Source organism: Sceloporus occidentalis, unplaced genomic scaffold (genome assembly GCF_023333645.1).
Source record: "Sceloporus occidentalis isolate IW3139 unplaced genomic scaffold, rSceOcc1.0.p SCAF_14, whole genome shotgun sequence".
NCBI lineage: Eukaryota > Metazoa > Chordata > Lepidosauria > Squamata > Phrynosomatidae > Sceloporus > Sceloporus occidentalis.
Window position 1 is genome coordinate 18,545,191 of NW_028316994.1, and position 24,003 is coordinate 18,569,193.

At 44.6% G+C, this 24,003-nt stretch overlaps 1 protein-coding gene across 1 annotated transcript in view; it reads left to right on the forward strand.

Annotated features, from left to right (window-relative positions):
• Positions 1-1,737: 1,737 nt before the first annotated feature.
• FGF11 (fibroblast growth factor 11) overlaps positions 1,738-24,003 on the forward strand; it is a 52,833-nt gene continuing 30,567 nt past the window's right edge. The window contains exon 1 of the mRNA XM_089479757.1: positions 1,738-2,807. Within this exon, the coding sequence (XP_089335883.1) occupies positions 2,615-2,807 (193 nt within the window). The 5' untranslated portion in view covers positions 1,738-2,614. The remainder of the gene's footprint in view (positions 2,808-24,003) is intronic.

Below are 24,003 nucleotides of genomic sequence, written 5' to 3' on the forward strand. Positions count from 1 at the left end.
TGGGATTTGTAGTTTTCCAGGTCCTTTAGCTGTTTTTTGCCAAAGCATGCTAGTAGAAAACTACAAATCCTGGGATTTTGTAGGACACAGCCATGCCAGTTAAACCCGTTTCAAACTGCATTATTTCTACTCTATAGATGCTCCCTGATGTCATCCTGAATGTTGTCGTCTGTGGTTTCAAACTGTTTCAACGTTCTTGGACCATTTTTAAAATTCATCCAATGGCTAAATGCATTTCTGGTCTGTTTCGAGGATTTCTTCCTCTTTGAAAGCCTGAACTGAGTTTTGCTTGTTTTAAATTGGTTCTGCAGTTGAAGCGAGAACCATCTGTACTACTTCCAGGGCCCTAGAATAGAGAGAGGGGCAGGAGAGAAACGCTTCAATCAATGAAGAAAGACACACAGCTGGCCCTCCATATCCACGGATTCTGCATCCACAGATTCAGCTATCCATGACTTGAAAATATTGTCCCCAAAAAATAATTCCCAAAAGCAAACGTTGTTCTTGCCATTTTATATAAAGGATGCTATTTCACTGTGGCATTGTATTTCATGGGATTTGAGCATCCATAGATTTTGCTATGGGGGGAGGGGGTGTCCTGGAACCAAAGCCCAGTGGATACCAAGGGCCCACTAGAACTAAAAAACCCTGGCTTGTTGAAGCAGCAAAGCCATGTCTTTGTTCTTGTGGGGGGCATTGGGACTGGCAAGCAGAGTCTTCCACTAGGGGGCGCCAGTTCTGCCTCCAAAGGGCCCCAGCATTGGAGAATCCGAGGTGCAGAGTGTAACCTCTAGGGGGCACTGTCTGCAATCCCCGATTGGTTTATTGGAGTCTTTTTTTTTGGAGGGGGGATGCCCTTTACTTTGCAAAAGGGGATTCCTAGTTAGTGGCCATAGGGGGCTTTGTGGGGCATTCCTGCCCCTCTCTCCCTCCCCTCCCACCCCAAAGACTGCATTTTAACCCATAGGATCCCTTCCATTCTCCCTTCCAAAACCCCTGTCTGACTTTGGGAACAGCCCCCCCCTCCATTCCTCCCCTCCATTTATCATGACTCATTACATTTCCGAGTTCCTTTGGAGCCTCATCCAAAGGTACAACAGCCTCCCAAAAAGCCACCCCCCCATCCTCAACCTTTGGGGTCCCCTCTTATCCCTCCATGGCATGATGGGGAAAATAATAATAATAATAATAACTGCAGGTCATTGGGGTGGGATGCTAGGAAGCCAAACAGAATCAGGACCGGCTGGTGATCTCTGTGTAGGTATACACACACACACACACACTGTATATATGTTGCATATATATGTAATATATAGATAGAGAGAGAGAGCACATATGCTGGCTGGATTTCTTAAACCTTGCAAAAGGACATCCCTTTTTCCATGGGGAGGGGTCTGGTCCTATGGGGAAGACCCTTCTCCCCATTGATCCCCAGAGACAGCAAAGCGGCAAAGTCCCCCTGCCATTGAAGAAGGAGGCATTTTCTCTAGATGCCAAAGATGCCAAAGGCACCTTCTGTGCCAAGGATGCTTGGCTGCCTTCCTCTTCTTACAGACCTTGCTGGGGAAAGTCCTTTCCTTCCATAGGGGTGAGGGGTGGGATGTCCTTCAGAATGGCCCCCTCCCTCTTTGCTGGCTTTGTCATGGGTGTGTGACAGCATCTCTCTCTCTCCATTTCTCCATTCCTTCCTTCCTTCCCACCCCTCCCTTTTTGTCTGCTCCATTCCCTCACTCCTCGCTGTGCCACACGCACCAAGAGAGAGAGACACACCACACACACCCTCGACACACCCTTGCACAGACATTCACACTCACAGATACAGAGGCAGCTGCTGCTGATGCTGAGCATCCCTTGGGTTGCCCATCCCTTATCCCTCCTGGGGGTCTTTTCCCTCTTTCTTCTTCTCCTTCTCTCTCTGGTGCCCCCTTTGCCCACCTTCTTCTTCTCCTCCTCCTCCCAATTAACCTCTGAAGCTCTGAAGGACATTGGGGTCTCCTCCACGCCTCCCCCATCTTTTTTCCGGAGCAAGGAAACCGGAGCACCAGCCATGAAGAAAGAGCGAAAGAGAGAAAGAAGGAAGGAGCACTGAAGGGATCAATTTTTGAAAAAGAGAGAGAGTCGGACAGACCGAGAGAGCACCAACCCTCCTCTATCCTCTTTTTTCCAGAATCCCTTCTTTATTAGGACTTTTGGCATCTGCCTGACACCGATGAGGCTCTTCCAGAGGATGGCATCTCATTTTAATAATCCTTATAGATACATATTTATATAGATCATTTTCTTTTTCTTCTTCCTTTTTCCCCCCTTCTCTTTCTCTCTCAGTCATTCTCAGGACATCTTTCCCTTTCTCTGGCTGAGATTGGTACCCAGGAGTGTACAGGCACCTTGAATTTTCTTCCTGATCCTGGAAATTGACAGAGAAGCGACCTGCCTTCCTTCCTACACCCTACTTTTCCGGGACAAGTTGACCTGCAATCCGTAACCAGAGCGTGAGGAAGAAAAGAACGAAATACGGCCAGAGAAGGAGAAGAAGAAGTGGGCTTGATTCTGGCCCTGACCCATCCTCTCCTTTTCCCCCTGGAGCCTGTCCCTATTGCCTCCGGATGGGGCAGGTATGGCCGCATTAGCCAGTTCCCTCATCCGGCAAAAACGGGAAATCCGGGACCCCGTGGCCAGCCGGCCTGTTTCCACCCAGAGGAAGGTTTGCCCCCGTGGCACCAAATCCCTATGCCAGAAACAGCTGCTTATTTTAATCTCCAAAGTCAGACTGTGCGGGGGTCGAAAGGGCCGGCTGGAAAAAACGCCGGGTAAGTCATGTCCCTGGGATCGGTCGGTCCTTCTCTCCGAGGAAGGAGCAAAGATGGGGGTACTGACACCCTTCAAATCCTTTTTATGGCCTCCCCCAGTTTCCTTGGTTCTCTTCTGGTTTGGTGTCCAAGTGTATCTTCTCTAGACTGTTTGCAAACTGCAGTGTCTCAGGGTCAACTGCAGGGGGCATCCTTCTGTTGTGGTTGGTGAGGTCTGTTTGCACAATTGTGTTCTTTTTGGGACAGTGGGAGCAGATGATGCTGAGGATGAGAGCTTGCACACCTGTTTCTGGGGATCATCCATCCATCCAGACTGCTTGCAAGCGGCAGTTCCAGGGGTCAACAGCAGAGGGCACCCTTATGTTGTGGTTGGTGCACAATCTTGTTCTTCTTGGGACAGTGGGAGCAGATGATGCTGAGGATGAGAGCTTGTGAACCTGCTTCTGGGGATCATCCATCCATCCCATCCTTTAAAACAGACTTTTTGCAAGCGGCAGTTCCAGGGGTCAGCTGCAGGGAGCGCTGGTCTGTTGTGGTTTATGTGGACTTACATGCAATACTCAGGGTGAGCTGCAGTGGGCATTGTGCAATGTTTGGTAATTGGACAGATTGATGCTTTGTTTTGCCAGAGTCACCACTAGGGGGCATTGCTGTGCGTTCAACTGCATGATTTTTGTGTATAACTATCCAAGCAGACAGAAATAAGTGCTTCCATTCATGTCTCGAAAATGGGCGCCATCGCATGCATGCGCAGAAAGGTTTGCCATAGAGGTTTTAATAACCTCACAATCTAAAAGTTCAGAATATCCAGGAACAGAGGAATTGCTTGAATTTATTCTAGGGACTGTTTTGTTCAGAGCCCCCTATTGGCTAAAAACGTGATTGCAACAGAAATTTGCCCTTTTTAAACCAAATTAAAATATGAAAACCGATAAGAAAGCACAGAGAGACAGTTTAATGAGGGATGCGAAAAGGAAGGGGGGATAGACCGATGGATAAAAGTAATAAAGTGGAAATGGGGTGGGCAGGTAAGGGAAGGAAGAGATGAGAGAGGCGAATTCGAAACATCCACACGCTGGTCCACGCAAATCTCTGTGTTGTTTTCGTTCTGGTAAATATTTCACGAAGATCCTGGCTTAAGGATATTTCCATGGAATAAATTGACAGATCTTGGCTATATTTATAATACTGTGAACAGAAATTCTCCAAGCGATCCTTTTCCTGACTCGCCTGCTTGGTTGTTGTTGTTGTTGTTGTTATTGTTGATATTGGCCAGTATCCTGGTTGCGTATGTGTGCGCACAAAATCGAATCAAATTATTCACAATTATTCACCTTGGGCAGCCATGGCGTTACAATGCCCTGCGCAATATTATAACTGTTGTGCAATGGAAGACAGTGGAGTGAGTGATGCGCCGTGCCCTGATGCACAATGGGCACTACTTTTACACATTAGTGGGATGCCAAAGCTGGTGCACAGATGAGCATCATCGCAATTCACTAACAGGATTTTGTCGCATGTCTTCAGTCTAGACACGGAAACTACTTTTGCACTGTGAGTTCATTTGCAGCAGTGGAAATAAACTGAGAACGAAGGCAGAAAGCGGGAGGAGGAAAAAGAAACCAGGATCTTTTAAAACGCAGTGAGAAGGCAGAGGATTAATCTGGATTATCCTTGCCACATTGGGACTAATTGGTGTGCGTCTTCACTGTCGAAATAATGCACTTTGACACCACATTAACTGCCATGGCTCTATTCTACGGAATCCTGGGATTCGTCGTTTTGTGAAGCACCAGCTCTCTTTGGCAGAGAAGGCAAAAGACCTTGCAAAACTACAAATCCCAGGGCTCCATAGAATGGAGCAACAGCACTCAAAGTGGTGTTAAGATGCATTATATCCACAGTGTAGATGCACCCCTAGATTGTGATATAGGGTCTCGGCTTGCCCAATGTTTGTATAATTTAGGAGCCTTGAATCCCCCAAAGTCTCCCCCGCAGAGTCACCTTTTTATTTTGGAGATCGTAAGCAAGCTCAGCCACAGACGCTGGCGAAACGTCAGGAAGAAACTCTTCTAGAGCATGGCCACAGAGCCTGAAAAACCCACCAGAAACTAAGCTCAGGATGGGTAGTGTGTTGTCGTTTTCATTAAAACACCCAGAATCCCCCAGGCAAAGGATACTGGAAGTTGGAGTCCACAACCCCAATCTGAAGAAAACAAATGGGGTGATTAGAGAGCAGTGTTTGCAGGGAGCATCTCTCGATTCCAGGCCCTGGCTCTCAGTGCACAACCGGTCCCAACAAGGCTGGTCATTTGAGTGAAATTTTAATATAGTTTGTAATTTGTAATGTAATTTTAAAGTAACTTTCGGGGAAAGTCAGCACACTTTGAACCCAGATATCAACTGTATGAATTGATATAATAATAATAATAATAATAATAATAATAATAATAATGTAATAACAATAATATGTGTTGCAACCTTTTCAAGCGATGAAGAAGCCAGTGGAGCTTCAAAAGCTTGCAACATGTATTTTGTGCTGTTTGGTTGGCCCATAAAGGTATCCCTGTTTTGTGGATTTTGGATGCTGTTGTACTTTGATACATGGCATACCCCTGGATTTATGCACATATATATATATATATATATATATATATATATATATATAAAATGAGCATTACTAGTTTGGAAGTTACTCCTACTAGGATCTCTACCCGCTCATCCCTACAGCTGCTGTTTTAATTTGGGGTCAAACTGATAAAATTGACCAATGGTGAGATTAATTAGTACTCTCCACATGCTCAGAAGCACTCTCTCCCTTTTCCCTCCCTCTTAGCAATAATAATAATAATATTTATATACTGCCTTTCCAAAACAAACAACACATGTTTCAGGGATGAGCATAGACTGTGATATGAAAATGTAAGTGAATCCACTCTGGCCCAATGAAGATGGAGTTACAGTGTGCTGTATATCCATATTAAAAATCAAATGACTATGCTGTGCCAAGATGAAGATTGAGTTACGTGGCGCAAGACGGAGCGGCTGAGGTTTTCCCACAGCACTTTAAAAAAACGCGATAGCCCATTAATTTTAAAAGCCTCTCAATAGGAAAGGAGGCGGCAGCAGGAGGCTTTTTGCTTGGCTTCCAAATATTACCAAACAGGGACAATAAAACCGCAATCACGGTTGTGATCATGACAAGGATAGCTGTCGCTGTTTCCAGATTACAGCTGCCCTTTGGATCCACGGGTTCTTTATCCACTGGTTTAAACTTTCAGAAAATATATAAACTCCAGAGAGCAAACTTTGATTTTGCCGTTTTATAAGAGGGACACAATATTATTACAGTCAGCCCGCCTTATCCATGGGTTTTTTAATCTACAGATTCAAGCACCCATGGTTTAAAAAGATTAAACGATATATAAATTCCAAAAAGCAGACCTTGATTTTGATGTTTTATGTAAAGGACACCATTTCATGATGCCACTGTAATTAATGGGACCAAACTATTGCTGATATCAAGTGTATTTCATATATTTTAGGGTGTGAATACCCAAAAATCACCAGATCCAATCTGATATTGAAAGCTAAGCAGGGCCAGCCCTGCTTAGTCTTTAGATGGAAGACTGTCTATTAATCCCAGATTCTGTAAGCAATATTTCAGAGGAAGGAACTGACAAAACCAACTCTGAATTTTCCTTGCTTAAGAAAACCTTGCAAAATTTATGGGATTGCCATAAATCGATAGGAGATTTAAAGGCACACTTACATACAAGATCTGTCCTTGGTCCCTTTTCTCCAAATGTTGCAAACTAGAAATTCCAGAGTTGGAGCAAAGGTGGCTTTTTGGACTGTCACTCCCAGAATCCCCCAACCAGGGATTCTGGAATTAGCAGTCCAAAAAGAAGATCCTCCCCCAAGTTCGGAGGACTGGCAATGAATCCTAGTTGTTGCAGGGTGTATTTCAGAGGAAGGAACTGGCAAAACCACCTCTGGGTCTTCTTTGCCTATGAAAACCCTATGAAAAATTCATGGGTTTGCCATAAGTTAACAGATGACTTGAAGGCACACACACACACACACCCCTATACTTTTTTGTCTCTGATTTCTTTCTTGCGGACCCTGGGGTCGCTGGAGGGAGGGAGCGTGGAGAAGGGGAAAGTGCTTGAGGACAATTCTCTCCGAGATATAATGGTTCTTAATGTATTGATTTACTTTATTAAAGCAAGAGGAGTAAAGGACGAGAGGTCATTTTAACCTCAGTTATTGAGTAAGAGGCTGATGTGGCTTTGTGATGACAAGACAGTTGACACATGCCTTGAAAGCAGTCAGCGTGAAAAGCATCAAGGGGATCTTAGTAAACCCCAGGCTAAACATGAGCCAACAGTGGGATGCGGCAGCTAAAAAGGCCAATATGGTCATAGGCTGAACATAGTGTCTAGAGGGAAGTAATAGTGCCACTCTATTCTGATTTGGTCAGGCCTCTCTTGGAATACAATGTCCATTTCTGGGCACCACAATTCAAAAAGGATGTTGAGAAATGGAGCCTTGTGTCCAAAGGAGAGCTACTATAATGGAGAAGGGCCTGGAAACCATGAAGCTCTATGAGGAAGGACTGAGGGAGCTGGGGATGTTTAGCCTGGAAAAGAGAAGGTTAAGAGGTGATATGATGATAGCCCTGTTTAAATACTTGAAAGGAAGTCATATTAAAGATGGAGAAAGCTTGTTTTCTGCTGCTCCAGAGAAAAGGAAATGGAACAATGGATGCAAGCTCCAGGAGAAGAGAGTCCAGCTCAACATTAGAAAGAGTTGTTTGATCATGGAAGATGTTGCTAGAGTCTACTTCTTTGGAGGTTTTCAAACAAAGACTGGATCAGTTGGGAGTGCTTTCTGCATTGGAATAGATGGCCCTTCCAGCTCCATTATTCATAGAACCAAGGAGTCATAGAGTTGGAAGAGACCCCAGTCCAGCCTCATTCTGCCATGCAGGAACTCTCCATCAAAGCATCCTCATTGACGGATGGCCATCCAGCCTCTGCTTAAAGACTTCTAAGGAAGGAGACTCTACCACTTTCCATTGAAGGAGTGTGTTCCACGGTCAAACAGCCCTTACTCCCAGGAAGTTCCTCCGAATGCTGAGCTGGAATCTCTTTTCCTGGAGCTTGCATCCATTGTTCCGTGTTCTAGTCTCTAGAGCTGCAGAAAAGAAGCTTGCTCCCTCCTCAATATGACATCCCTTCAAACACTTAAACAAGGCTATCATATCACCTCTTAACCTTCTCTTCTCTGGGCTAAACATCCCCAGATCCCTAAGTCTCTCCTCATAGGGCTTCATGTTTTCCAGACCCTTCACCATTTTAGTTGTCCTCCTTTGGACACATGACTCCAGTTTCTCAATGTCCTTCTTGAATTGTTTTGCCCAGAAGTGGACACAGGATTATTCCAGGTGGGGCCTGACCAGAGCAGAAAAGATTAGGGCAGTTGGATGGTATGGATTTTAATTGTACTGTGCTTTTATGTTGTAAGCCCCTCTGAGTCTCAGTTTTGAGAAACAAGCAGGATACTACTACTAATAATAATAACAATGATAATAGTAATAATAATAAAACATCTCCCTGACCAACAGGAATACACTGTTCAGGTGCCCCCAGGAGATGCCAATCCAGCCTCTGTTTAAAGACCTCCAAAGAAGGAGAGAGTCCATTCGTTCTCTTAGGCATGTTTTAGTCACGCTTCAGAATTAAAGCACTTTGACACCACTTTTAACTGCCATGACTCTATCTTAAATAATCCTAGGATTTCTAATTTGGTGAGGCATTGAGCCTGGCTTATAAGAGCACTCTGGTGCCTCGCCAAACTACAAATCCCAGGATTCAGTAGGGCAAGTTGAAGTCATGGCAGTGAAAGTGGTGTCAAACTGCTTTAATTCTGTAATGTGGATGCACCCACAGTCCATTCCACCATCAAACTGCTCTTACCCTCAAGACATTTTTCCTTACATTTCGGTGGAATCTCTTTTCTTGCCATTGCAGCCACTGAATCAATGGTGAAGGGTGCATTTTCCATATATTCAATATAAACTATTCTATAACCCCCAGAGTCTCCACTTAGCGCATCCTCTGGCTTTATTGCCAGAGACATTTTGGAAACTGTCACTGGGAAATAAGGAACTTTCCTAAACTCTGGCCCCAGACATGCGGGGAAGGCCAAATGCCCAAGGATGATGCCTCACCCAACTTTTAATCCTTTAAAAAGGACCATACTGCTTGGATAACGCTTCTCATTAAAGCATATTATTGTGTGGCAAAGCTTTTGAAATGGCAAAGAGAGGAAGAAGAGAACGGCGGATGATGTTTTCTCAAATCCAAACAGACAGCTTTTAATCAGACATAAGCCTCTCTCCGAGTTCAGCAAGCCTTACTTCTGGGCAAAGTTGCGTGTCTGGGGCCAGAGTTTAGGAAAGTTCCTTATTTTCAGTGACAAGTTCCAAAATGTCTCTGGCAATAAGGCCAGAGGATGCATTAAGTGGAGATTCTGGGGGTTGTAGAATATTATATATTGAATATATGGAATTTACGTAGGCGGTGATTCACCATTCAACGCTGATTCAGAGGGTGAAATTACAATTACAAAGGTGCTACAAGATCCCTTTCATTCTGTTGATGCTTTTAATATATAGTGGGCAATGTGAACTGACCCCTGGTCAGAGTTCTGTAGTTGGCAGGGCTAGGAGCTTTCTGTGGCCTGTTGTGACCAGTGGCTTCCATGTCAGCTTCCAGTGAGTCCAAGATCAGTCCTGTCCCCCAAATAAGCTGAGCATTGTGGATATTTCTTATATAAAGGTCAGTGGCTAAAACCCACTGACAGGGAAGGCTCCAGGCACCTGCAAATACACTATGACCCCCATATCAGTGGGAATGGTACCCATGGTTTCACTTATCCACCTCTGGAAAAATATGGTCCTTCTAGGCATTCCTATGTCCTCCAGCCTGACTCTATGGTCAGCTTCAGGTAGACCATAGAGTAGCACTGAAGGACATCTAGGTGCCTAGAAAGAATGCCCCTCTAGGTATCTGGTGGTCCTCCGATGTAGTATGGTCTCTCTAGGTATTTCTAAGGCCCCCAGCATGACTCTGTGGTCAACTTCAGATGGGCTTTGACCATTGAGTTGCTCTGGAGAAAGTCCAGGTGCGTAGGAAGAACCCCACTCTAGGTATTTGTTGGTCCTCCAGCATAGTATGGTCTCTCTATAAGCATCTCTATGTCCTCCAGCATGACTCTATGGTCAAGTTCAGGTGGGCATTGACCATAGAGTTGCACTGGAGGACATCCAGGTGCCTGGAAAGAACACCACTCTAAGTATCTGGAGATCCACCATTGCAACTCTGTGGTCAAATTCTGCTGGACAACGAGAAGGTCTCTTTTCCCCTCAAGGCCCAGGCATGGAAACACATGCAGGTAAACCTTGCAGCCATGCTCAGCCTGGGTCAGTTGGTGCAAACTTGTGGGGTTTCTCCCCTCGTGAAGGGCATCTCTGTGGGCCTGATGTCGCTTTCGCCTGAAATTCTGCTGTGTTTGGCTTTTCGTGCAGGACAGGTTGTCGCAGTGGAACGAGAACAGAGCGCCACCGAGTCTTTGGCAAGGTGAAGCGACAAGGAGGGTGTGTGTGTGTGTGGCTAGGGGCATGGAGGGGAGGTCAGGCAGCTGTCCTCTGTTGTGGCAAGAAGGGTGTGAGACAACAAGCACAGCCCGGTTGTCAGTTGCGGTTGCAAGAAACAGAGACTCTGCTGTGTGACTTGGGAGGCCTAGGGTTGTCAGACTGAAAACTGGAGAGGGCTCCTGCGCCTTTTAAGGGTCGTTTAGAAGAGAGGATTTCAGCAGGGATTGCTTGTGGTTCCCTGGTTGTGTGTGACCAACCTCCTTTGCTAGAATTCCCTCTGTATGTGTACATACATGCACTTTTTTTGTCATTCATTTTTCAGAGATGGCTTGCCCTTGCCTTCCTCTGAGGTTGAGAGAGTGTAATTTGTCCAAAGTCATCCAGGAGGTTTCCGTGGCTGAGGAGGGATTTGAACCCAGGTCTCCTGGAGTCCTAGTCCGACACTCAAGCCACCACACCACTTCAAGTGGCCTGTCGACTTATGGCGGCCCTTTGAATTTTGCAGGGTTTTCTTAGGCAAGGAAGACTCAGAGGTGGTTTTGCCAGTTCCTTCCTCAGAAATAGAGCCTACAGCACCTGATATCCATTGGCGGTCTCTCTTCCAAGGACTAACCAGGGCTGACCCTGCTTGGCTTCCAAGATCAGATGGGATCTCATGCCTTGTGTGCCTTCAAGTTGCCTGTGGACTTATTGCAGCTTCATGAATTTGTTTGTAGGGTTTTACAGCAAGGAACCCTCAGAGGTGGTTTGGCCAGCCCCTTCCTCTGAAATAGAGCCTGCTCCACCTGACATTCATTGGCGGTCTCCCCTCCAAGTACTAACCTGGGCTGACCTTGCTTAGCTCCCAAGATTAGAGGGTGCCTTTAAGGTATTTAGTTATGTGCATGCATGTGCCTTCAAGTCCCCCATCGACTTAATGTGACCCCATTAATTTCAGACGGTTTTCTTAGGCAAGGAATATCCAGAGGTGGTTTTGCCCATTTCTTCTTCCTCTGAAATAGGGCCTCCAGTATCTGGGTTTCCCTGGCGGCCCCCCATCCAATTCCTTACCAGGACTGACCCTGCTTATCTTCCAAGATCAGACCAGATCCGGTCCCTTTAGGGTACAAAATCATTATGTGTACAGATGGTCTCTCCAGTTTTCACTCCAGCAGCCCTGTCCAAAAATAAAAGTCCATCTCTGACCATCCACAATGGATTAGCTGAACTAAGATGAGACCAAGGTTCGAATCCCTACTTAGCTATGGAAACCCCCAAGGGCAAAGCCCCTCTGAACAAATCTGGCCAAGTAAAACACTGAAGTAGGATTGCCATAATAATTCAAAATCAACCTGAAGGCACATCGCAACAAATATCAACCTTTTCCACCTTCCCAATCATCATTATTAAAATTATTATATTTATTTATATCCCAGTCCATTAAAACAGATACAGCTTTTAAAAAAACGTACATCTTGCAAAAGTGAAAAGTGTCATTCAGCTGCCCATTAAATTAAAAGCATGCTATAAAAATTAAAAGCATCCTATGAAAATTAAAATCCATAAAATTAAAAGTATACCCTATATAACAAGAAGAAGAACAATGCGGTACTTGAAAGGCCCTTTTACTGTTCTGGAGTAAAAGGGCCTCTAAGATACCTTATAGTTCATATTTGTTCTTATTTTTATTATTATAGGGTATACTTTTAATTTTATGGATTTTAATTTTTTAATTTTAACCAAAGACAAGGCCAGCCAAGGAGTAACTCAAAATAGTCACTACCTAAAACCATAAAGACACCAAATCTCCATGTGATCTTGGAAGTTAAGCAAGGTCGCCCCTGGTTAGTACTTGGATGGGAGACCGCCTGCAAATCACAGGTGCTGGAGTTTTATTTCAGAGGACGGAACTGGCAAAACCACCTCTGAGGATTCCTTGCCTAAGAAAACCCTACGAAATTCATGGGGTCGCCATAAGACAACAAGAGATCTGAAGTTACACACAAGGCACCAGATGCCATCTAAGCAGGGTCAGCCCCGGTTAGGCCTTGGAGGGGAGGCCTCCAAGGAACACCTGGCGCTGGAGTCTCTATTTCAGAGGAAGGAGCTAGAAAACCCACTTCCGATTATTCCTTGGCTAAGAAAACTCTGCAAAGTTCATAAGTCAACTAGTGACTTAAAGGCACATAGACGCAAGGCATTAAATCCCATCTGATTTTGGAAGCTGAGCAGGGTCAGCCCTGGTTAGGGCTTGGATGGGAGACTGCCAACCAACCCCAGGTGCCTTAGGCTCTATTTAAGAGGAAGGAACTGGCCAAACCTCCTCTGAGTATCCCTTGTCTAAGAAAACCCTATGAAATTCATGGGGTCCCCATAAATCGGCAGAGAACTTGAAGCACATACAGACACAAGATCTGACCTTGGTCCCTTTCCCTCCAAAATCTTGGAGACTGGAACTGCCAGAGCATGGGGAAAGGTGCCTTTTTGGACTGCCGCTCCCAGAATCCCCCAGCCAGCTATGCTGGGACTGACAGTCCAAAAAGAAGAACCTTCCCCAATGCCAGAAAAGGCACACATATAAAATACATACCTTCTATATCATAAAACGGTGAGTGGAAACAGAGCCAGGAAGCCACTGGTGAGGGCCATAAAACCCATATTAAATGCTTGGATAAATAAGTGCATTTGGAACGGATTGGAGAAAGGACAAAAAATACTTGGTAACTGTTAGTTTCCCAACAGAATAATGGCTTTTCTGAGGCTGGGGAGAAACTCCTGCCGAGAAGAACGGAGCAGCAGGGAGATTCTTTGCACTTCATTAAGTCTTTGGGGGGAATTATTCTGCATATTCATGCCAATAAAAATGCAATGATTGCTCTGTGCAAAACCATACATTTCTGCACACAAACCTGCCCCCCCCCCAAAAAAAAAGTTAAAAATGTTTCCTATGCAAAGTTGCCAGATCTTAGGGCCTGCCCTTGGGTTTCCAGTTTTTGTGGGGCATCCGATGGGAGGCAAGAGTACACATTCTCCACTTTTGCAGGGACCAAGAGGAAATGGCTGGGTGCAAATCTCCAGCATGGCTATGAAAGCAGCAGCTTGCTACACTTTTCAAGAAATAACAAACTGGTTATTTAATAACTAATAGCTAATTGGTTGTTACAATTTGCCAGGACTCTCCAAAGAGGGGTTATGCAGGTATTCTGTTATTCCCTCCTTCCCTCTCCATTCCTTCTGGTGCCAGGGCTCACCCTCTGCTCTGCATCCATCTTCTGGCTAAAAGCAAGCAGGATAGATTAAAGGTTCCTTTTCTCATCTCCATAAGAAGGAATAAAAGCCATTCCTTTCCCCTTGATCTGGGAACAGACCTGTTAGCAAAGATCCCTGTGTTAATTTCCTAACAGGAAAATATGTCCTCTGTGGCCTCATTCCCACTACCTTTTAAACCAAATCGCAAATCGGTTTGAACCTGTTCAAATCACCCGGGTTCCCACTTGAACTAAATCGCTGAAGTGATTCGGAGAGGGGGGGCCATGTGCTAAAATCATTTAAACCACATCTCTATGATGCTGATTTTCCCCCCGCATCTTTTTGGATAAATCGATTCTGCGCAAGTGTGAACCAGATGTGGATTGGAATCCATTTAAGTTTGCCCTTTGGTCGGCTGGAGCAGGTCCATTTTGAACCGATTCATTCGCCAGTTTGAACCATAAGTGAGATATTTTGCAGGGGGGAAATGCGATTGGGGCAAATGTAGTGTGAATCACACTCAGCTGTTGAATCAGTCCATTGATTCGGATCACAGACTGATTTATTTGTAAGTGGAAATGAGGCCTGTGTTTCCGTGTGTTTTAATAACCAGCTGTGAGCCACTTTGGTTGGCACTTAATGCACAACATTTAATGGGCTGCCCCTAAATTTTGGCCCAGAAACTTCAGGGTCTGGGATGATCCTGAACTAGAAACGCAGCCGAGGGGATTTGCTGCCCTGCGGCACTGGATTCAACAGTAATGTTCAGGACCCACTTTTGTTAGTGATAGCCACACAATATGTCTGTTGTCTCTGTGTTACGCTCTTCGAATGAGGCCCTTTTCCAAGTTCCACCAGTTGGTAAAGTACATTATGTTCGTACGAAGCCCAAATGTTTTGGACAACTGTTCCCAGAAACTATCTGTTCTGGCTAGAGCATTAAAGGAGTTGCAGTCCAAAAGTCATTATTATTATTATTATTATTATTATTCACCTTTCCAAGTGAAAGAAAGTTGCATCATGGCATCACAACTTTAGAAATCCTCCCCAAATGTCATGGTAAGGCCATGGTTCCAAATCCTTTCTGTGTCAAGAGCTAGGGATGTAAATCTTCAACTTGGGTCAACTTCACATACAAGGATCAATAATGTCCTCTATATTTTCTTTGCTGTAGGAGAAAAATGTCAATTTCTGCACAGTTCTGAAGAAGATTTTATACTTTGCCAAATCTCACAGGGTTTTTTTTTTAATCCAGGAGTAGCCGCGTTGTCCATATAGCAAAATACAATAACACCCAAAGTTTCACAAGACAAGGATGCTCCTATGTACTTTGTGCACTTTGGTTGGCCAATAACGGTATCGCTGTTTTGGGGGTCATACGGGGAATTATTTGCCTTGGGTTTTGTGCACAAGGGGGAAAGGGCTTTCTTTTCTGCAGTTTTTGGGGCAGAGAGAAGAGATCCCCATTTAGGGAAATCTATTGGAACATTTATCCTTTTTTGTACGTTAACTCTGTTGCATTTATTTTAATTTGTAAATTGCTTTGAGTCCCAATTTTGGGGGAAAGTTGGGGTACAGGTAAATATGATGAGGATGATGGGGATGATAACACACCAGCAGATGCAAATATAATAAGATCTCTTGGCCCAGGGTATTTGGGTCCCAGTCTTTAGATTCCCATCGTGGAGAAAGCCAAAGTCTCCATCTTCAGCAGTCAACTGGTTTTCTTCCCTTTTAGTTAGAATCATAGAATTGGAAGAGACCCCAAGGGCCCTGATCCAGTCCAGCCCACTTCTGCCATGCAGGAACTCACAATCAAAGCATCCCCGACAGCTGGCCATCCAGCCTCTGTTTAAAAACCTCCAAAAGAAGGAGACTCCGCCACTTTTCGAGGGAATGTCTTCCACTGTCTCTTACCATCAGGAAGTTCCCCTTAATCTTGAGCTGGAATCGCTTTTCCTGCAGTTTGCATCCATTGCTCCAAGTCCTATTCTCTAGAGCAGCAGAAAACAAGCTAGCTCCCTCCTTTAATAATAATGATAATAATAATAATAATAATAATAATAATAATAAAATTTATTTATATCCCGCCTCTCTACAAAATGCAATCAGGGCGGCTTACAAGATTAAAATATACAGTCCGAACCTTCAAACCCCCCCTTTAAAATACAATTAAACAATGTAGAATTTAAAACATAAAACATTCTTTTTAAAAAAGTATGTCTATATGACATCCTTTCAAACACTTTAACAGGGCTGTCATGTCCCCTCTTAATCTTCTCTTCTCCAGGCTAAACATCCCCAGCTCCCTGAGTCCTTCCTCATAGGGCTTCATGGTTTCCAGACCCTTCATCATTTTAGTGGCCCTCCTTTGGACACATGGCTCCAGTTTCTCAATGTCCTTTTTGAATAATCTTGCCCAGAACTGAACACAGTATTCCAGGTGCGGCCTGGACAAAGCAGAATAGAGTGGCACTATTACAACAACTATTAGTTGTTGGATGGCCTTCTGTCGGAGTGCTTTGATGGTGAATTCCTGCATGGCAGAAGGGAGTTGGACTGTCTGCATGGCCCTTAGTGGAACATGGACTCTCTCAGAGTGTGCTAGACTGTCCTTCTCTAGAGGCCTTTAAGCAGAGGCTGGATGGCCATCTCCAGGAGTGTATTGATGGTGTCTTCCTGCATGGCAGGATGAGGTTGGACTGGATCATGGCCCTGGGAGGGTCTCTTTCAACCCAATGGTTCTGTGGATGGAGATTTTTCCTTAGTTGGTTCTCCAGACTACAAGAGCAAAAAGCTGGGGGCGGTTGTTGGCTGAGGGCTGATGCCTGCGTGTCTCCTTTACTGGATACTCACAATTGTGCCAGGTGGGCAAGCAACCCGCCTGGGTTGGAACAGTGGGTCTTTCTGGGGAAAGATTTGTGCGAGGGGAAATTGTGTTCACACATTTGCAAGTTGCCATGAAGGTTTGCTCTGCAAGAAGCCCAGAGGCCACAGAGTAGACTCACATTAGCCCTTGGACAGATCTGGCTTCCAAAAGGCATGTAGTTCCTTGCAGGCTTCCCCAAGGATTATTTCAGCACCGAACAATGATACATAATAATAAGTTAATAATTAATACTACTACTACGATGATGATGAAGAAGAATTGTTGTTTGTTATACTACTACTAACAAGTGAAGTAGACTGAAGTCTAGGAAAGCTCATGCTGCCAATTTCTTTCTTCATTAGTCTCAAAGGTGCTACAAGATCTCTCTACAATTTAATAAGTTAATAATAACCTTTAATCAGCCATGAAGCAGATGGTACCCAGCATCCCATCTCTTTCCCTGGTGGAAGCCCATCATCCCCTCACAACCTGTGAAACAACTGGGACCCAAACAAATCCTTCCCAGACTGTCCCCTGCCCTGGATGGGGATTTCGAAAATAAATCAATTAAAGAATGTCAGGAAATCTTGGCTGCATCCGCACTGCAGAAATAATGCAGTTTGACACCACTTTAACCATCCTGGCACCATGCTATGGCATCCTGGGATCTGTAGTTTGTTGTGGACCCAGAGCTCTCTGACACAGAAAGATAGATATCTCACAAAACTACAAATCCCAAACACCCCTAGTATTGAGCCACGTCAGTTAAAATGGTGTCAAACTGCATTATATCTGTAGTGCAGATGCAGCCCCAGATGATTCTTTTGACGGATGCAGAAGAAGCTTCGCAGTTTGAGATATATTCAGGGCAAAATTTGCACATAATTTATTTTGCACAGAAAACAGGATTTTCCTGGAAAGGAACAGAATTTTGTTCACAGAAAATTCTGTGTTCTGTGTAGAAATATTATGTTTTGGTGCAGAAGATGCTACAGAGGAGTAAATTTATATCCTGCGCAAAATTAACACATGATTGTTTTACATGAAAAACATGAAGTTGTAAAGCACCCGTGTGTGAATTTTGCAACAGCTGCTTCTGTTTATTTACATTCCACCTTTTTCTCAGATGAAGACTCAAAGCCGCTTACAACAACGTCATTAAAAACTTCATGCAAAAGTTAACAAGAGATTAAATGATCAAAAAAGTAAAACTGTTTACAACGTAAACCATTAAACACACACACACCAACACAACATTGTCTACCTGCATTCTTCCTGCACAGAAAATACCTTTTTTTCTGTACAAAAGAAACCCCCCCAAAGAAAAGCCATGCACGAATTTTGCACAAACCGTGAAAAGTCTTTGAAAGCTTTGTTAAAATTATTTCTTGTTCTTTCCAAGGAGAAAATAAGCAAAGAATGCCGCTCCAATTAAATGCCCCTTGATCAGGACTTGGAAATAATGTGTTACGAATCATAATGTTGATTTGGTAGGATAATAAAAAGGGCAGGGTAATAAAAGCGATATAATAAATGGTAGCATCATTATTTCCCTGGTCAACATTTGCAAAATGTTTTGGAGGGGGGGGGGCATTTTGGGGCCACCTTCCATCCCTTACTTTAAGTGGATATTTCTACAATAAAAGGAACTTGGAAAGTAACCAAAAGCAGTAATTATATGAGGAAGTCATTTGAAGATATAATGGGCTGTTAGCATTTGGTTCCAGGACACCAAAACCCATGGATGCTCAAGTCCTATTAAATACAATGGTATAGTGAAATAGCGTCCCTTAAATAAACCAGGCTTGATTTTTGGGATTTATATTTTTGGGGACTATTTTCATGAATCCGTGGATTCATGCGCTTCTTGTGGCTCACATCTCTTATTTGTGTCATTATGTTTCCCATGTTGTACTTTACTGTTCAGTCTTATTCTTGTTTATTCTTGCTCTTTCCATTTATTGCCGCCTTTTCTTACAATATTTGGTTACTAGGGACCATTCCTTGTTTGATTCCTCCACATCTTTGCTGTTGAACCAGAGAGTGAGTTTGTCCATTTCTTCCATTGCTGCTAACCCCATAATAAGCCATTCAAGGTAAATCGTGACTTTTCCACTTTGGGGCAATCAATATTTTCTAGCCACTGTAATCATATATAAGAGAACTTTCCAATATTTGTTCTCTATTTGGGGGTTTGTTTGATTTAACATGTTCAACAAATAGACATCATGTCTGAGCTCATATTTCATTTCCAAAATTTCTTGTATCGTATTGTGCATTTTTCCCCCCAGAAATGTTTTAGCTTTGGGCATCTCCACCAGACATGAATCCATTAATCCATATTTTGTTTGCACTTCCAGCACTTACTGTATATAGTCATGTTTAAGTCTAGAAATTTAGGTTAAAAAATTGACCTAAAAAACTTGAGTCAACTTATCCCTGGGTTAATGTAAGTACTGCATTTTAATGCGCATGTGTGTGTGTGTGTGTGTGTATGTGTGTATATATATATATATATATATATATATACACATATGGGGTGAAAGGCAAGAGTTAATCTGCCCTGGAAGCACTGACCCCCTTCTACTCTGTCAGCCATGCAGCCTTTAGTATGTACACAAATAGTTATGCCTGCTGGGATTTTGTAAGTTCTTTTCTTTTACTTCGTCCTTTACATCTTTCATTACAAGTCAAGTTTTACTCTCAACTTATCCATGGGTCATATCAAAGTCCATAATTTTGGCCCCAAAACTTGCCCTTGACTTATATATTTTAGTTGTTCTCCTTTGGACACATAGCTCCAGTTTCTCCCCATCCTTTTTTAATTGTGGTGCCCAAAACAGTATTCCAGGTGGGGCCTGACCAGAGCAGAATAGAGCTGCACTATTGCTTCCACTGTATTCTGCTCTGATCAGGCCCTACCTGGAATACTGTGTCCAGTTTTGGGCACCACAATTAGAAAAGCATGTGGAGAAACTGGAGCCATGTCTCCAAAGGAGAACAACTAATAAATGGTGAAGGGTCCGGAAACTATGAAGCCCTATGAGGGAGCTGGGGATGTTTAGCCTGGAGAAGAGAAGTTTAAGAGGAGAGATGATGACAGCCCTGTTTAAATGTTTGAAGGGATGTCATGTTGAGGAGGGAGCAAGCTTGTTTTCTGCTGCTCCAGAGAACAGGACCCGGAACAATGGATGCAAACTACAGGAAAAGAGATTCCAGCTCAACATTAGGAAGAACTTCCTGAGAGTAAGGTCTGTTCGACAGTGGAACAGACTCCTTCCTGGGAGTGTAGTGGAGTCTTCCTCCTTGGAGGTCTTTAAACAGAGGCTGGATGGCCATCTGTCAATAGGGATGCTTTGATGGAGAGTTCCTGCATGGCAGAATGAGGTTGGACTGGATGGCCCTTGCGGTCTCTTCCAACTCTATTATTCTATGATTCTATGAGTTTGACTTATAGTCGAGTATATACAGCATTCCTCTTTTTGGGGGGAACAATGCCCACCCATCTTAGGGGAGAATTTTGGGAGTCGTAGTGTAAAAAAATAATATTCCTCTCCCTCTCAAAATCTCTGCTTCTTGCTGGAAACAAGAGACTGGGCTGGGTGTCCTGGACCGGCGGGCTTCTTCTTCTTCTTCTTCCTCTTCTTCTTCTGCGCATCTCAGTTTCCCGCATTTTCCTGTCTCTTCCTCTCGCTCCCATCATCCCCGCCTGCCTGTCTGTTTCTGATCCTCAGTCTGCACAGCATGCCTGCTCCTATTTGGGATCTGTCATCTGTTCATACACAAACACAATCTCCTGCTCCTTCCCTGCCCTGCCCAGTGTTGAAGCTCTCTGCCTGGTGCTTTTCTTGGCACACAGTCTGCAGCTCATTCCCCTGAAGTGTCCTTGCAGCTGGCAAAGCATCGCCGCCGTGCCACGGGAACCCAGCCAAAACATTACATTCCCCTTCCAGCCCCTGCATGCTTTCTTGGCAGCTCTGGCAGAGGATCAGGGGGCCTCCCAGTTTCTGCCTGGTTCTGTTTCACACACACACACACACACACACACCCCTGCAAAACCTGGGGAGGGAAAATAAGCCCTAGGTCTTAGGTTAGAAATCTCATTTCAGCTGTCAGGAAGGATGCACAAAGGTGCGTCTCAAGACGCTGGCAGCCCAGAGCCTGCGAAAACTGCCCTTGTGTTTGGAATACAGCTCCCAGAATCCCCCAGCCAGCAAAGCAGTTTTAGATCTGGATTGATTTAACATGTACACATCTTATTTGTCCTTTTGCATCTTTGGTAGTGGATTGTTTTAACATGTGCACACCTTATTTGTCCTTTTAAACTGGTGTGTGTTTTGACTGATGGGTTTTAACCGATGCTGTTTGTCCGTTAATTGTTGTTGTTGTCCCTCGCCTCAATCCACGGGTCGAGGCAGGTACTACTACTACTACTACTACTACTAATATTAATACAGTCAGCCCTCCTTATGCACTGATTTTTTATCCACGGATTCAAACATCCACAGCTTGAAAATATTCAAAAAAGTATAAATTCTAAATAGCAAACCTTGATTTTCCATTTTATTTAAGGGACGTCATTTTGCTCTGCCATTATATTTAATGAGTCCTGAGCATCCACAGTTTTTGTTATCCACGGGGGATCCTGGTACCAAACCCCAGCGCATAACAAGGTCCCACTGTAATAATAATTGGGGTTGCTGTCCAAAATCCCCAAAAAGTTGCAATCCAAAACCAAAGTCCCCCAAAACTTGCAGTCCCCAAACCGTCCTCACAACATTTCTGATCTTTGCAGACGATCCAATAGTTGCCGGTGTGTGGAGGGGAAACAACCAAAATGGCAAAGTCGAAGGCTTTCATGGCTGGAATCCATAGTTTCTTGTGGGCTTTTCGGGCTAAATGGTCATGTTCTGGAAGAGTTTATTCCTGATGTTGTGCCAGCATCTGTGGCTGGCATCTTCAGAGAATGCTGGCAATGGAGTGAGTCGGGTATACATATACTTTTTGGTGTAACACAGTATGTATACACACACACACACACACACACACACACACACCATTCACAGAAAAAAAATACCCTGAGATCTATTATCCTGGGCTAAGTGGTTTTATGGCAGCCCCTGAAAAAACTAAACCAGATGCATTCGAAATGCACATAACAACAAAGATTCAACCCAGATTCTACCAGGATTAAATTCACCATCTGAATAAATAAACCCCAAGGGGTCACTCACACTCACTTTTTTGTACCGAGCACATGCGGATCTGTGCAGCGATGTGATACCGAATTGATGTTCACACTATGTTTAGTGCTATTGAATCTCTCCAACCTGGTCTGGCATTCACAGTGGCACCACTTTCGGATCAACATTTTCAGGAACGGATCCTAGTGATCCAGATTGATTCAGTATTGCATTTGCACTACCAAAGATGTGAATTGCCCCCCCAAAAGACGTGGTTAGTTACCCAGTACCAAATGCACCGGATAAAGTTGCTTTTTCACCAGCTCCACCGCGCACCATGTTGGGTGCGTTTGGGACACAGTGTGAACGACTTTGAAATAATCCAGTTTCCACACCGGTTTATTTCATAGCATGAACGGCCCCTGAGTTTAAAGTGGGTTTTCAATACTGGGGGGGTGACATGACTAGCGCGCCAATCCTGGCAGGTGGGTCTCCTCTGGGATTGTAGGAAGGGCAGCGATGGAGCTGTGATCCGTTCCTAGCTCTGCGGTCAAGACGAGGGAATCACCCGCAAGGCCTGACAGCTCCTCTGGGAAATATCGAGTTCTGCCTTACAGGCCATTTTTCCTTTTGTTTTTTTCCCCATTAGATAAGTGATCGGACGAGGCGGATTTAATAAAAAAAACGGAGAGAGAGAGAGAGATGGTTTTATTGCCGAGAATAAATATATTTATGGAGCTGGTCGGGTTACGAGGGAGGTTCGCTCGCGCTTCCAAAGACAGCGGGTTTTATTTGTAATCTTATTGGGGAAATTGAGATATAAACATGATGAGCAGCTCCTTCGACGGATGCCAAGAGAAGAAGAAGAAGAAATTGAAGAAGAACCCGGCAGCCACCAATCTACCCAGAGCTTGGGAAAGTTACTTTTGTGGACTGTAGCTCCCAGGATCCACACACAGAATGGAGACACACTGTATCTTTTTCCATATACACTTGTCCCTCCCTATTCGCTGGGGTTAGGGGCACAAGACCCCTGTGAATATGGGAAAACCGCAAATAACAAAAACGCCATATTTTTATCTGGGACAACAACTCTCTAGGAATCTCTAGGTCCTCCAGGGCAACTCTGTGGTCAGCGTCCGACACACTGACCATAGAACTGTGCTGGAGGAGCTGCAAAGGCCTAGTAGAGTGTCCTCTCTAGGAATCTCTAGGTCCTCCAGGGCAACTCTGTGGTCAACGTCCGACAGACACTGACCATAGAACTGCGCTGGAGGAGCTGCAAAGGCCTAGTAGAGTGTCCTCTCTAGGAATCTCTAGGTCCTCCAGGGCAACTCTGTGGTCAACGTCCGACAGACACTGACCATAGAACTGCGCTGGAGGAGCTGCAAAGGCCTAGTAGAGTGTCCTCTCTAGGAATCTCTAGGTCCTCCAGGGCAACTCTGTGGTCAACGTCCGACAGACACTGACCATAGAACTGCGCTGGAGGAGCTACAAAGGCCTAGTAGAGTATCCTCTCTAGGAATCTCTAGGTCCTCCAGGGCTAGGGTTGCCATTTGTCAGGACCTCCAAACTAGGACAAATGTAGGACAAAATTTTCAAATGTAGGACACATGTTTTTTGTGTCCTACATTTGAATAGGAGCCTCGCTGAGGGGAGGCTTTTCCTCCCAGCCTGGGCCCCCGCCCTCAGCAGGGGCGGAGCCGAAACAGGGAAGGAATCCTCCCCTCAGCCTGGGGGTGGGGGCAAACCAGGGCGGGACCATGCGGACCCACCCCAAACCGGGAAAGTCCCGTCCCCAGGCAGGATATGGCAAGCCTATCCAGGGCAACTCTGTGGTCAATGTCCAACAGACATTGATCATAGAACTGCAATGGAGGAGCTACAAAGGCCTAGAAGAGTGTTCTCTCTAGGAATCTCTGGGTCTTTCGGCACAACCTTTAGTTAAAGCTGACAATAGTGTTGTGCTGGAGGACCTAGATACTCCTAGAGAGAACATATTAATCAAATCCGTGAATAATCAAAGCCACAAATATGGAAGGATGAGTGTATATTTTTCCATACTTGGATGATATCCTGCTTATGGGGTCACAACAGCCTCCCCTTTCTAAGTAGAGCTTGGAGAAGTTACCTTTTTGGGCTACAACTCCCAGCATCCATTGGCCGAGCTGGGTGGGGATGCTGGGAGTTGTAGTCCAAAAAGGTAATTCCATCATCTTATTATTATTATTCTTGTTGTGTGCCTTCAAGCCA